Source organism: Saccopteryx leptura, chromosome 2 (assembly GCF_036850995.1).
Source record: "Saccopteryx leptura isolate mSacLep1 chromosome 2, mSacLep1_pri_phased_curated, whole genome shotgun sequence".
Taxonomy (NCBI): Eukaryota; Metazoa; Chordata; class Mammalia; order Chiroptera; family Emballonuridae; genus Saccopteryx; species Saccopteryx leptura.
The window spans coordinates 58,888,250-58,903,525 of NC_089504.1; the positions used below are offsets into that span (position 1 = coordinate 58,888,250).

Below are 15,276 nucleotides of genomic sequence, written 5' to 3' on the forward strand. Positions count from 1 at the left end.
ACCTCTCCATCATCCAAAACACTCATGATAGGATAGGATGCCTTGAAGGGTAGAAAATATAATGTTACTAGGTGTGAAAGTAAGAGTTTCATCAGTTAAGAATGATAAAGAAAACATTTGTTAGTAAATCCACAACCACCAGCATCACAACGATGATAGTTAACACTTCAACAGAAATTGCCCAGAATTGCTGTAAGGACTTCACATACAGTGACCCATCTAATCCGTACCACAGCCACCCAGCTCCACAATCTGTGTTCTTAATCATAATATACTGCCTACCTGTGTTTTGGTATGCTGAGCAAGTTACTTAACCTATCTGTGCCTCCACTGCTTCATCTATAAAATGAGGACAATAGCATTTATCTCAGATGATAGAGTAAATGAAGTAACACATTTGCTTAGCACCTAGAACAGTGCTTGACGTATAGCAAGTACTTTATATATAATTTTTTTTACATAAAGGTCATTTCTACTTTTAAGAACATTTTTTCCTTTGGATGGCAATTTAGGGAAGGCATAAAGAACTGTCTTGGCTACAATGAGCAATCTTGTTCAACATTTTTTTTTTATCAAATAAGTGCAACTCAAGTCTTGCTAAAGTAGGATTGATTTTCAAAAGAAAACTGGCCATGAAAAACATGGGCAAAACTGCTAATGCGAGAGTTCTGTGATGAGATCAGATTCTCTGTATACTTTGCCATGGCTGACTGTAATATAAGACTGCAAGAAATGGCCCATAACTTTCTCTTACCATCCCCAAAGCCTTGGCCCATCATTCAACTCCCTTTTTTGCAGAAACATTGTTTCACACACTGGACTTTACATAGTACCTAGTACTTAACCAACTCCCAGACCTAGGTCAATCTAATCCACTTCTTTTTTGCATCTGCCATCCAACTGCAACATGGCATCCAATGTGGCTTAATAAACTTCTCCTCACTCTTTTACAGACTTTCAGAGGCAACTATAAACCTTTATTTCACTCAAGCTTCTAAGTCTATTCTCGCTCCACTCTCAAATATTGTAGATTCCACAATAACTGGAAAACAGTATTCAGATGCAAATCCTTCTTGTTTTTCAAATACTTCATACTCCAAACTCCTGAAACAGCAAATCAATTCATTTACTGATCTTTGCTTAGCTGTTTCACTGTCCTTCCCCTTCCTGTTTAAAAAAAAAAAAAAAAAGAAATGCTTCCAGACCTCCTTTTCAAGACTAACTCTTTCTTCCATTCCCTGATGCCACCCAGGAAATGTAAGTGATATCATCATCTTTGGTTTGTTGTTCTGGCAACTATTCCTCCATCTCCCACCTCTCTTGGATCTTCAAACTTTCTCATCCATAAACACTCCCCTAAGAAAAAAATATTCTCAATCCTATTTCTCTCATAAATCTTGACCCTTTCCCCACTGAACTGCCAAATATCTAAGCGTGGTTTCTTGCTCTAGGTATGTAACTGGCTGATCTAATGTGAATCACTGGAAGGCAATCTGATACAGGTTACTCTTGATTATAATCAATCTTTTAAGTATGCTTAAAGGTTCTGATATCCAGTAGCTGCAAATCTGGTGACCATTAATCATTTTTCCATTTACATAGTGTCTTTAACAAATATAATAAAGGAAAATACACCTCAGAGGTCTGTATTATATGACAAACTATAATGTAACTAAATGTTATGTGCTTTGGGATTTCTAGCACAAAATTTGTAGATTAGCAATACTAATATCCTAAAAAATGTTTTTTAAAGGATAATTCTTACATGATCTAAGTCTTTACATTATATAGAGTAATGACTGAAGTTACAAACAGTAACATAATAATGTAAATTGTCTATAAAACTCTTAGACTCATCTGATTTAAAACTTACTGCCTATATAGAAAAATAAGCTTACAGAAATAAAGGTTTCTCTATACTTTCAAAGAAAATGATCTGGTAAAAAGACCTAAAATAGGAGAGACATAATTATTTAACAAGCAAGCAAGCACCGAAAACAAGGGGAGGGAGAGGCAAGGGACAGATTCCATCAGGCCTTCTGAGCCAGAACTGGCACATTTTGGTATCCCATAACGACAACAGGTAGCAAATGAGAAGCTATAAAGTTGGGAGATGGAAGAATCAGATCTGCAATTTTAAAAGAATTATTATAGTTGCCACATGGAGAAAAATGGGTAGCCAACTAGAGCAAGTGTGAAGGGGACAAATGGGAATCAGACGGCAACTACAGAAGCCTAAAAAGAAAATGATGGTATCCTGGATCAGGGTGGCCGTAGAGATGAAAGAATGAAGATAGATTCTGGAAAATAAATCAGTAAGATTCGAGGAATGATTAGATATGGAGGAAAGAAAAGGAGATGTAAATGACGTTAGTTTTCTGAATTTATATACATATATACATAGAAATATGAAATAACACATCTAGTACAATATATACAGAATTACTGACAGAAATTACCTATGGGAAGGGAAGATGAATCTTACACAGTAAAAGGCAGAGTTTCATTTTTTACTGTATAGATATATGCATTGTTTAAATATTTTTATAATCAGCAGGTATACATTATTCATAATTAAATTCACATACAATAGAAAGAAGTAAAACATTTGCCTGGCTGTAAAGGATAGAAATAGCATTTTAAGGAGAAGGAAAGATCTATCCGAAGGTATAAACACATGAAACTACAAGGCATATTGAAAAAAAAATCAAGTAGTCTAGTGTTTGCAGAGTACAAAGGAAGCATGTGTATTTGGACAGGATGAACAGAGGATTAGAGCTTCTAAGAGTATAGCCAGTTCATTTAAAAAAAAATTACACACACACACACACACACACACCCAAGCTAAAGAAAGCATTCCTTAAACTGTAGGAGATGGGGAAGCATACAGTTTTTAAGCAGGAGGGTGAAAAATCAAGTACATATTTTAGAAAGATCATTTTAAAGGCAGTGTGAAGACTGGGCTAAAAGGGAAATAAGAAAATAGGCTGGCAGATCACTTAGGCCAGAACTTACGCTAAATCAGTGGCAATAGAGATACAGAAAGAGAGATATTTGAGATTCACTTCAGAAGTAGACAGGACTTGGTGATTAAGCTGAATGTGACAGATAGAGAAAAGGAAAAGACAAGATGTTTCCCATGGTTTCTACTTTAAGAAATTAGATAGCAGTGACATCATCAATTTAGGTAATTCAATTACGGGTTCAATGAAAAGACAATAAATTTTGCTTTAGAGATGCTAAGATTAAAGTAACTCTGGAAGCAGGTCAAGGTGCCCAATAGGAAGGTGGACAAATTTGAATTTGAAGAACAAGATCAGGACTGGGTTACATGAACACTATTACCTAAGAGAGAATTTTAGGCCTCTGAACATGATCTTACCCTCGACGTAATTTCACTGAATTCTTGAGGCAACTGTTAAAAGTTGACCAATTCCATTTATTCTCAGAGTTGTAAAAATTCCACATAATTGTTCAAGTCTCTGTAGATAATAACTTTAAAAAGCCAGAGTTTTTTGTCTTGGTCTCTCTTTTAGTCTTTTTACTTTTTCCCCTTTGTCCTTTTATTCTTTTTTTTTCTAGTTAAGAATAATATAAGTATAATATAAAAACATTTTGTCATTAAATATTTTCATATTTTGTCTTAATTGTAAAAAGCAAAGAACAGAACATTTCACAATTCTACCTTTCACAAACCTAAGTCAATAAATGATTTATGCATGTGGCTCTCCAATGATGTTCTCTTGCAAGTCATTGACCCTTAATTAACTGACATCCCCAAGGCACTCAACTCCAGCTGTAGCTTTAACCACAGAGGTTCCTGAAACAATTTCACAGTCCTGTTATTGCTCACTGTCAGAAATCTGAGTCACACTGTACCTCTGTCTAACCGATGATGCCCTAGTTTGGTGGGTGGTGGAGAGGAAGGACCTGTTGGCAAGGAAACAGCTGCTTCCTTCCTGAGCCAGGGAAAACCGGGAAGGTGACAGATGGGCAGAGCAAAAAAGCAGCGCAAAGTTGCTCTGGCTTATTATTGGCAACGATTTTCACTGAGGCACAATTGGATATTTAAAGCATATTAATTGTTGAGAGTTTTATCTGACTAAAGGCTCTGCTGAAGTTCAGCAGAGCTTCCTACACGTTTTTTACATTTGAAAAACTTTTACGTTTGCAGTGGTACAAAGAACCTGGCCTCAGTCTATGTGCAGTGGGCTAAGACTGCAAGGCACCGTCCCATTTCACTCTAGAATTATACCCAAGGGAAGTTTTCTTCTGGTAAAAAAAAAAAAAAAAAAGCATTTTCTGTAGAATAGTTATACTTACTAGAATTACTACTAAATTTCATTTGAAAATGTTTTTCTTAAATGTTTACTTTTATATTTAATTTAAAAAAATTTGTTGCAAACGTTTGCTTTGTATTTTTATCATTCCCCAATACCATCCACTTCTGTACCCAGAAAATTAAATATCCCAAGGATTCCTGGATAAAACAGACAACAGCTGGATTGATATTAACTAACATTTAAAAAATAGCGTAAATATCTAAGTTATTGTTCATCAAATAGAAATTAGCAATCACTAAAAATAACATTAAAAATTAGTGTGGGCATGAAGTACAGAATTTTAAAACATCAGTTTACTATACTGATTAATTCAACATTTATATTTGCATCAGAACTTAATCCCATAAATAAATAGAGCTCTCAATTATTTTTTAAAAAATCAAGGGATAACATATGTATTTAGACATATTAGCAGCGTAAAGATGTATGCTTCAACACACTTATTGGGAAAACGTCTGAAAATATTACTACACTGAATTCAAGGGCATCCGCAGGAACCTCACATAAAAGTTCTCTAAAATATCAACAGTTCAGGAAATCCCCAAAAAGGAAAAGGGTCACATAGGAAATAGCCTCAAATTAATTGACAAAGTTCAGTGCTTGCTCCAACTTGATTTTTCTCTCCATTGCAAAAAACAAAACAAAACAAACAAACAAAAAAACAACCGAGTCTCGGGATGGGTGGAGGAGTCACTTAGATGAAAGTTCATCTACTGGAATAAATGGAGAGGCCGCTTGGGCAGGTGACACCGGAGAGTCGGTGGTAGTGCTGACTTTCGCTGGTGAGTTACAAGAAGATCCAGCACTGCTGCTGTTTCCATCAAGATTATCGGAAGATACACACACACCAGGATCTGACAGCTGTGCAACGTCAGAAGAAAGCATGTTGGTGATGCCCTGGAAAAATCTCTTTGGCTGATAATCAGTTTCCATTTCACATTTTCTTTTCAATGGTCCAAGAACACTTGGTCTAATGCAATTAATTGGACTCTGGCTTCTCCTAGTAGTAAATCGGGTCGTTGGGCTGGGAATAGGACTTGGAGGCAATCCATTGCTACTCACAAAACTTTGCAAGGATGGTGAAAAACACTGCTTCCCAATTCCCCGGGTTGGAGATGGTGCTGGTGACACCGGAATGAAATCGATGCGCTTCGGGGAGGCTGATTTCTCCACATCGTTGTCACTCAGGCTGAAACTTTCTTCCCAGGAGTGGCTTATCTGCATTGCGTTCTGCACCTCGCGTTCGTGGACAGTCTCTCGGTTGATCAAGTCCATGCCCTCCTCCTGTTTGATCTGGTGCAAGCGGCTGCTGTGCATGCGGACGGGGGACGCTGGCAGCAGCAGGCCATGGCGGTTCGGGAACGTTGTGCTGTTCCGCCTGGCGCTCGGCGCCTCGGCCTGGAACACCGGCGAAGTGTCACTGAGGCCGTGGATCAGGGGGGCGCTGTTAGACCTCCTGAGGCCCCCGCCGCCGCCGCTGCTGCCGCCCTCCGCCTGGCTCCCGCCCGTACCCGGAGGCAGCTCCAGGTCTAGTTCCATCTTCTCCTGAGCCATGTCGGGGGCCGGGGAGGTGGGGGCGGTGCTCAGTCAGAGATCTAGGACTCCCATTCCCTGTAGTCCAGGGCCGCCGCCGCCGCCGCCGCCGCCACCGAGAATCTGTCAGCGCTCTCGATCCTCTGCGCATGCGTGCCTCTTCGCGCAGGCGTTCCGTGCGATCTCTCCTGGCGCGGGCTTAATGCGTAATCACTGCGCCGCAGCCCTAGGGGAAAGGGCGAGGAGTGTGGGGCATCTAGTCCGTTTCTTCCGCAAATAGCTATTGAGCATAAGCTCGCATTGACACTTATTAATCAAGTTACCATATTCAGAAGTATATATTTATAAATTAAGAGCTCTGAAAGAGAGACCCTTGGTGACGTGAAGCTGTATGATGGGGCGTGGTTTTTGGTCTAACCGGAAGGGCTTCTCTGAGGAAGGGACAATCTGAATATACGAAGTAGGTGAAATGGGTGCAGTGTGGAACTGTCCAGGAAACGGGAAGCCGGGGCTACCAGCCAGGTGGCAGGCGGGAACCAGAACGGGAGGGAGGGCTGGCGTGAGGTAAGGTGGTGGAGTAGGGTAGATTTTGGTCTTTATCCTGAGAACAATGAAAACTCCGAAGGTTTTCAAGCATAACAATAGCAACTGAAAAGCTGCTGGCTGCAGTCTGGAGAATAGATTATTGGGAGATTAGAATTTACGGGGAAAAAAACACACAGAAAGGCAATTCTCTATGCCAGAGAAGATGGAAATTTGCACTAATGTAGTATGGGAGAAGACATGGATAGAATGGTAAATTGGAGAACTACTTGGGGGGAAAGCTACCTGTAATTATATTACTATTGTTTTATTTACAGTCGTATTTCTAGCACAAGCATATGTAATCAGTAATGTTCATTCAGTATGAAGGATTAAATAAAGGGAAAACCAACAGGTCCTCAGACTTTAAAAATAAAAACACAGCATTTGGCTTATGTAATTAATATAAATTTTGATATCTCATTAAAATGGCTTTATATTTAACTTTTTATGTATTCAGATTTTTTTTCTACGTGCCTACTATGTGCCAGGCACTGAGCTAGGAATTAGACCCTAATATGAGGATATTTAATTTCTACTATGGGGACAAAGAGAAATTGTTTTCAGATAGCAAAAAAAATAAAATAAAATAGGATATGATAAAACAATACTGGTACTGGGAGGAGGAAATTAGAGCTGAGATCAAAATGGCAAGAAGCCAGTCATGTTGACATTTCCGGGAGGAATATTCCAAGAACACAACAATAGCAAGTGCTAAGGCTCAAGCAGACAAGAGTTTGGTGAGATGGAAGGAAAAGAAAAAAGGGCCATGCATCTAAAGCCTAAGGGGAAGAGTGAGAGGAGGTGAAAGGGCTTGTAGCCTATGCCAAGTGTGATAAAAAGCCACTAAGGAGTTTTAAGCAGGAGAGTGATATTGCCTGGTTTATGTTTTAAATATCATCTTGGCACAGGCTAAAAAAGGGCAAGAGTGGAGGCAAAGTAGGGGATTAGGAATCTCTGGCAACAGTACAATTGTAGCAGTGGATATGTTTTGGAAGTAGAACCAATAGGATTTGAAGATGGATTAGAGTTAGATAATGAAAGAAAAGATGAATCAAAGGAATTTTTTTCTGTTTGGTTTTTTTTTACTTGAACTAGGTTGGTAGATGATAGTATCATTTACTTATATGGAAAGGGTGCATTTAGAGAAGTGGCAATTAATTCTGTTTTGGTCAATTTGAGTTAGAGGTGACTTCAGATGTCCATGTGGCTATATGAAGTAAAGAAAGCTTAGTGATTTTCCTTCCCTCTCTTTTTACATCAAAGAAATATCCAGAGAGGCTAAGTGACATATTCCGTATCACACAGCTTGTTTAGTAGTGTCAACCAGTTCTAGAATTCAGGTGTCTTGGTTTCTAATCCATCTCTCTTTCCATTGTATCTCAAACAGCTTTTAATTTGAATTCCCTGTAAAATATAGGTCCTGATGATAAAATAATGTTGATTATTCATGCCTATAATTATATAGAAACTGGTTTAAACTTTCCAAATACCAGGCACTATTCAAAGAGCTTTCTATATAGTATTGTATCTCAATAATCTTCACAACAACCCTATGAGGTGGGTACAATTATTCTCATTTTTCAGGGTAAACTGAGCTGCAGAGATTAAGCAATGTCTCCAGGATGACAGTAAGGAGCAGAATCTGGATCTAGAGCCTAGGCATGATGTTGCCAATGTTGCCTCCTCTAATTGCCGTTTCCACTTCCAGATTGTTAGCAGCTTTGTGAAGGCAATGGCATTTGAGACAGGATTTGAAGAATAGGTATGACAATAATATAGAGATGACACTGTATACAGAAGTGGCAGTATGATAATAAAATAGTGAATTTGGCTAAAACATGAAATACATGGAGAAGAATGTTATGGGGGAGGGGAAACTTGGAAAATAGAGAATTGGAGCTCTGAGTTCCAGGCAGAAGAGCTTGTATTTAACATGTGAGGCAATAGGTAATGACTGTAGGTTCTTAACAAGAGGAATGATACAATGAGAGCCATACTTCAGGGTCTACCAAGCAGATCAATGATGGAGCTGAATGGAAGAATGGAAGGTGGAAAGAACCAATATTTTCTAAGTGCCTATCACCGGCCAGGCACTTTAAATACTCCAAGTCCCTCTTAATCTTCACTGCAATCTTATATATTAGATATTATTATGCTCATTTCATATAGGAACAATTGAAATTCAAAAATTGCAAAAGGTGCTACAGCTACAAGGACAAGCAAAGATCTGAACTAATCTGAATCAAGGTCTCACTTCAAAATTTGTATGGTTTCTGCTGCATTTCCCATGGATTAGAGGAGGAGAATTTGATGGCTAACTCTGAGATGAAAGTAGAGACTAAACAAAATTTGGATATGGCCAAAAGAGGAGATGGATTGGGAGGCCAGGAAGGTCACAACAGAACCTGACTGCCTGGATGCTGAGGATGAAGAGGGAGGAGTCACAAATGACTGAAGGTCAAGCATGAGGGCTGAAGGAATGGTTTAACCTTATTAGGTAAAAACATAAGAAAGAGCAGAAAGAGGATTCAGAAGAAAATTAATGTTAGATAGAAAAAGAAGCATTAACTATAGAGCTTCTTATTTTATCCATAGTTTGTTGCTAATGCATATTACTAAATTATTTCTAATATGGCTCAAATATGTTGACATTGTTCATCTGGATAAACACTGTTATTATCCTTACTAATAAAGCACAGAGATGGTGATAATTCCACAAAATCAAACATCTCTGCCATTTGGTTTTGCCTCAACACAACCATTAGAGGTCTTCACTTGTCTCCCTGTTTCTACTCTTGTCCCTACATCAATTTTCTACCTATTGTTTAAGGTCATCCTTAAAAACAAACAAACAAACAAAATCACTTGAATGGTTTTTTCTTTGTTCAAAATCCTTCAGCGGATTCCTTCTCAGAGAAAAGGCTGAGGTTATTACAATGATCTATAGAGCCCAATCTGATCTGGGTCCTGCTTGTCTCTCTGATCTTTCCTTTAACTACTCATTCTTTCACTGTCTCCCCTTGAACTGTAGAGGCCTCCTCACTGTCCTTCAGCTCACCAGGCATACTTTCCCTCCACTCAGCTTACTCTTCTTCCAATGGATGTCCACACTGCTCTGTCCCTTCAGGTCTCTGCACAAATGTCCTAGACGGAGAGAACTGACCTGACCTTCCTGACAGAAAGCAATAGCAGTTCCCAACATTAAGCCTGCAGTCCCATGTCCTTTACTTTGTTTTTATTTCCCTCCAGAGCACCAAATGACATATATGTATATATTGTTTTCCTGACTCTTATACTCAAAATGGTCAGCTTCATGACAGCAAGGCCTTTGCTTTATCCCCCCCTGTATGCCTCGTATCTAGAACAGGGCCTTGTACATAATATTCAATAAGTAGTTGTTGAATCATTGTGCAAGTGAATGATGTATGGATGAATGGACTAACACAGCTTTGTCCAAAGGGGAAGAAAACTCGATTATTTTAAAATCTAGCCTAAGCTTTTCTAAACCAATGCTAAGTGCTCCTAACTTTGACAGCTACTTTTGTTATATCCAAAGTATTATTAGTTATAGTGCCCTCCAGACCATGCAGGTCAGTTACTTGAACTAACCATTATGTAAACGAAGATACCAAAGCCTTAAGTTTTCATTCCTTTTCAACTATATGTTGTTACACACTTGACAGAATTAAAATGCTCAGTGCTGAGGATTTTAAGTAGTGTTTACTATATTGAGTTATTGCTTCTTCTCAAAGAAATAGATGAGAGAAAATTGTAGCTATAAAATGCAATTCTGTCTATTTACAAACAACACCAGAGGCAGGATCCAGGAGATCTTCCTTGAGTCAATTTACTCTCTGACTTCAATCTGGGTATAGATTAAATACCGCAGTTAGCTGATACTCATGTTCACTCCTAAGTCATAAAATCAGACATCCCTGCAATAGTTAAATTTTATTGTGATTAATATTATACTTTATCAAACCAACAGTTTTCTTTTAATCCTAGGTGCTATTTTTCACTATTAAGCACCCAAGCATATCTACTTAATGAATGTGAAATACAAACATGTATGTACATGTATAATCTGCAATGAGCTGGCAAATATCCCCACATACCATATTAACTAGCACCACTGGCCTAGAATAAAAATATTGTGGAGAAAAACAGTACTTTCAAAGTATAGGAACTTGGGAGTGTTACTTGGGAAAATCACTTAGAAAAATGTTTGGGAGTATAGTGCCTCCTAAAAGAAAAAATATATTTATGTTCTATAATGAAGCAATTGCAATCTCGGGTATATATCCAAGAAAAATAAGTGCTATGTCTACTAAAGACATATAGAAGGATGTTCTTTATATTATTATTTGTAATAGTCCCAAACTGGAATCCAAATGCCCATAAGCACTCAAATGGATCAATACATTATACAATGGAATTCTTTACTCAACAACACAGAAGAGTTAAGTGTAATGTTAAATGGAAGAAATCAAACACAAAGAGTAAAACTCTATGAATTCATTTTAATGAAGTACAGAACAGCCAAAATTCAATCTATGGAGACAGAAGTTAAAATAGAAGTTAGTCCCTGGCCAGTTGGCTCAGTGGTAGAGTGTCAGCCCGGTGTATGGAAGTCCCAGGTTCGATTCCCGGCCAGGGCACGCAGGAGAAGCGCTCATTTGCTTCTCCAACCCCCCTCCTTTCTCCCCCCCCCCCCCCACAGCCAAGGCTCCACTGGAGCAAAGTTGGCCCCGGTGCTGAGGATGGCTCCATGGCCTCTGCCTCAGGTGCAAGAATGGCTCTAGTTGCAACGGGCAACACCCCAAATGGGCAGAGTATCGCTCCCTAGTGGGCATGCTGGGTAGATTCCGGTCAGGTGCATGCAGGAGTCTGTCTCTCTGCCTCCCTGCTTCTCACTTCAGAAAAAAAAAAAGTTACCCTTGGGTCTAGTGATGGAAGGAGCATAAGGAAATGTTCCATGGCCCTGGCCAGTTGGGTAAGTGGTAGAGCATTGGTCAGGCATATGGATGTCCCAGGTTCAATTCCCAGTCAGGGCACACAGGAGAAACTATCATCTCCTTCTCCACCCCTCCCTCTCCTCTTGATCTCTCTTTTCCCCTCCCACAGCCATGGCTGGATTGGTTCAAGCACTTTGCCCAGGAGCTAAGGATGGTTCTGTGGAGCCTCCACCTCAGGTGCTAAAAATAACTCAGTTGAGAGCACAGCCTCAAATAGGCAGAGCATCAGCCTCAGACGGGGTTGCTGGGTGGATCCCGGTCAAGGTGCATGCAGGAGTATGTATCTCTATCTTCCCTTTTTTAACTTAGAAGAAGAAAAAAAGATTTTCCCCATATCCTGGATCTGGGTGCTGGCTACACAGGTGTACACATATGTGAAATTTTATTAAATTATATACTTGAAATGTATACAGCTTATTGTATATGAAGTTAGACCTCAAAATCTTACTGATATAAAGAAAGAGAAAAGGAACTTGGAATGTAAATGGAGGACAGAGAATAAGAATGTACTTCAATCAGAAGGTATTTTGTTCAAGCATTAACCATAAGTCTGACTTTCAACTGGATGCTACGCTTCTAAATATCTCTGACACATAATAGTATCAGAGAAAAAACAGCTAACTGGCCTTTGACAGTAGAAAGAATGGAGACAAAAACACGTGCACATGCACACACATACACCCCTGAAACTACATTTCAAGGGGCCCCTAAACATCATCTCCGCAGCCTCACAATCACTGGATACTCATCTGAGGCCAGTCACAGATCACCAACAGAAACATCAGCTCTCCTTGGTCCTGGTCACACAGAGCCCTCAAAGTTAGTTATTTCTAAGAATGCATGAAGGAGGAAATGTAGTATTTGATAGCCTTTGACTTTCTCAATTGCAATCTTTGTGTTCAATCAAAAATGGTTCTGCAATACCCTCCTAGCATAATTCATGAAGAACAGAGTTAAATTAGCACCAAAGCAATTCAGTGGGAGCTGTTGTTATACGTGGGAAGGATGAAATTGTGTTTAAGGATATGATTTTGGCCCCAAGGAACTTTTTTGTTATGATAATAAAAAAAAGATGATCTCAGAAACTTATCAATTATTCACTCCGCAATTATTGAGAGCCCATTAAGTACAGATACTCTCCATAGTATTTACCCTTGAGTTAATCTAATCCTTAAAACTTTAAAGCAACAGAAAGGATTAGAAAAACAAAGCAGAAGTTTAGTAAGGGGGCTTTTATCACACCCACCTTTCATTTTTATTAACAGCTAAAAGTCATCACACCACTTGCACGGAGCCACGCCCACTCTATGGAAGAAGTAGAGAGGCAGAAAGGGGCCTCAAAGGCCTGATGGAAGAGGCGCCCCAGCCTAGGCTCTCAGCCAAGTTCAAGTCAACAAGAATTATAGTTCCACTGGTCAACTTTTTCAAAGGAGAATATCATGGAATGTAGTAAAAATAGCCAGCCAGCATCCCTCTCTACTGTATTTAGTATATATTATATTTTAGATAGAATAGAAAATGAGTTCATATCATGTTCCTCACTAATTTATACATGTTAGGCAGTATCCATTTTTGGTGCCTTGGTGCCGTCTCTTTGGCATTGACTTCTCCCAGGCCATAAACCAAAGTTACAATTCATATCCTTTTCTGTGTGTTCACTATCTTTCATTTGGAGGATTAATGCATCTGGCAAAAAGGAAAAAGGGACTGATGACTTTATGGATAAAGTATAAAGTTAATTTTAAAACATGCAAAAGCTGCAAATCTAGTCAGGTTATATGCTTAAGTGCTCAACATATTAGTGTACAGCAGGACTATAGCAAAAAAGGCATGAAACATGGAGGAAGACTATCACACTTCCAGCCCTGTAACCTTGGGCAAGTCTGTAAATCTTTCTGGGCTTTGTTTTTCTCATTTATAAAATAGGGACACAACCTCTTTGTAAAGATGAAATTAAACAATGCCCATTATAGGCCTAGCAAATACGACAGGTCCCATACAAAGAGGTTTCTCTCTGTTAAAATACTCAGTGCTCTAATCATAAAATGATCCTGCCCACTTCTCTGCTACTCTCATCAGTGGCTTTTCTTTGTTCTCTTTCTTGCTTTTATTTTGATTCTGTAGAAGAAAACTGTCCCTTCAGCTTCTTCCCTGAGACTAGAGTAATTTTTAGAGTTATACTCCTCTGGGGTCTAAAAAGTATGAACTGAAAGGTTTATATGCAATCAGAAAGTTTCTAACAAGAAAAAATAAGAGAAATTATATTATTTAAGAGTTTTATCCTCTGAGTCTGTCTAAGAGAAGGGTCCCCTGAGGTAGAGAGGCGATCAGTCTCTAAAATATGTCTGGATCAGTGAATGCCATTCCCTTCAGCCAGCCATTTGCTAATCCCAACAGCAGCAGCAACCCTCCCTGGCGGCTCCCAACTTTTCAATTGGGACTAATCCCAGGGGCTTACGCTTATGTATTCATGTTAAACCCTGTGTTGAATCACTGCTGTCATGCTACTGTCCACCCTGGCATATAATAAACCGCACAGGGACGCCGATTTGGCTGTGCCCGACAAACAAGTTGAATCCAGCCTCTCTCAGGAAAAGAGAAGAGCAAGGGGAAAAAAAACTGGGAAAAGATTCAAATTTCAATAGTTATCCATTCTTCAAGATACACCTTTCCCTCCACGTAGATTATGTTTTAAGGAGCAGGTCCAAGGTTACAAAGAAATTTGAAGTTGCTGTCCTAATCCAAAAGATTTATAGGTTACATGCTTTAAGGGAAAAAAAATTTTATTTATTTATTTATTTATTTTATTTTATTTTTTATTTTTTCTTTAGAGGGTAACAACTGCACAGCCAAGAGCCACCTCACCTCTAAGATATTTTAAGACAGCAAGGTTTATTACTGCTATCATCATTTGTTCTCCTTTTGCCCAGCTTTATATTAAAATGACAAGGAAAAGCAACAATGAGCATTAAGGGCAGGGGCACTCTAATTCCTCCTATTTTATACCAACTAATCTATAAACTGAATGTGACTGTAATTCAGTATCCCTCTGCCTTTTTCATTTGCAGCTTAATTTGTTACGAAAAAATTAATTTTTACCACCCAAGGAGTTCAGCCCTCTGAAAGTAAGTACCCACTTATTAGCAAGTGGTATAGATTTTTCCTCTTCACAGTCCTTTTGAAAATGACAAATTTAAGATATTATTAGGCTTCTTCAGCCCTTAGAGTGAAAACTGTTTTCACCAGATAATATTATCATTGTTACCATCATACAATAGTAGCTTACATTTACTAAGGTCAAATGCTCCAGGTATCGGGTATCCTTCCAAGTACTGTGTGTATATTACATCATTTAATCCCTATACCATATCTAGGATTATTATCATTATTTTATAGATGAGGAGAAGGAGGAACAGAGAGATTAACTAAGTTGCCTGAGGTAGAGTAACCAGTTAAGTTGTAGAAGAATCAGGGCCCAGAGGTTCGGTTTTAAAGGCTGAGCTCTTAATCACGACCCCTACTGCCTCTCATGAAGTGCACTTGGGTTCTTCAAACCTACCAGGTTCATGGTGCTCCAGGTGATCACTGAAGAACACTGAGGGGTTGACATGTACAGGATAATGATTATGCTTGTCAGAAAGACAGACAAGCGGTACATGGAATTTCATGGACTTGCACTTCGAGGTTACAAAATTACGCAATTAATAAATACCGTTTTTTCCAAAACAGTCATGAAAACAAATGCTAAGCCACAGAATGTCAGAGCTAAAAGGGGCTCTAGAAATCAACTTTTATTGGTA

The 15,276-nt window shown here is 38.9% G+C and overlaps 2 protein-coding genes across 2 annotated transcripts in view; both read right to left on the minus strand.

Annotated features, from left to right (window-relative positions):
* The window catches only part of PIP5K1B (phosphatidylinositol-4-phosphate 5-kinase type 1 beta), a 388,154-nt gene that overhangs the window by 289,045 nt on the left and 83,833 nt on the right, over positions 1–15,276 (minus strand). The window lies entirely within an intron of this gene.
* PABIR1 (PP2A Aalpha (PPP2R1A) and B55A (PPP2R2A) interacting phosphatase regulator 1) lies at positions 4,727–6,046 on the minus strand. The gene has a single exon (XM_066368034.1). The coding sequence runs from the start codon at positions 5,895–5,897 to the stop codon at positions 5,034–5,036; it is 864 nt and encodes a 287-aa protein (XP_066224131.1). The 5' UTR covers positions 5,898–6,046; the 3' UTR covers positions 4,727–5,033.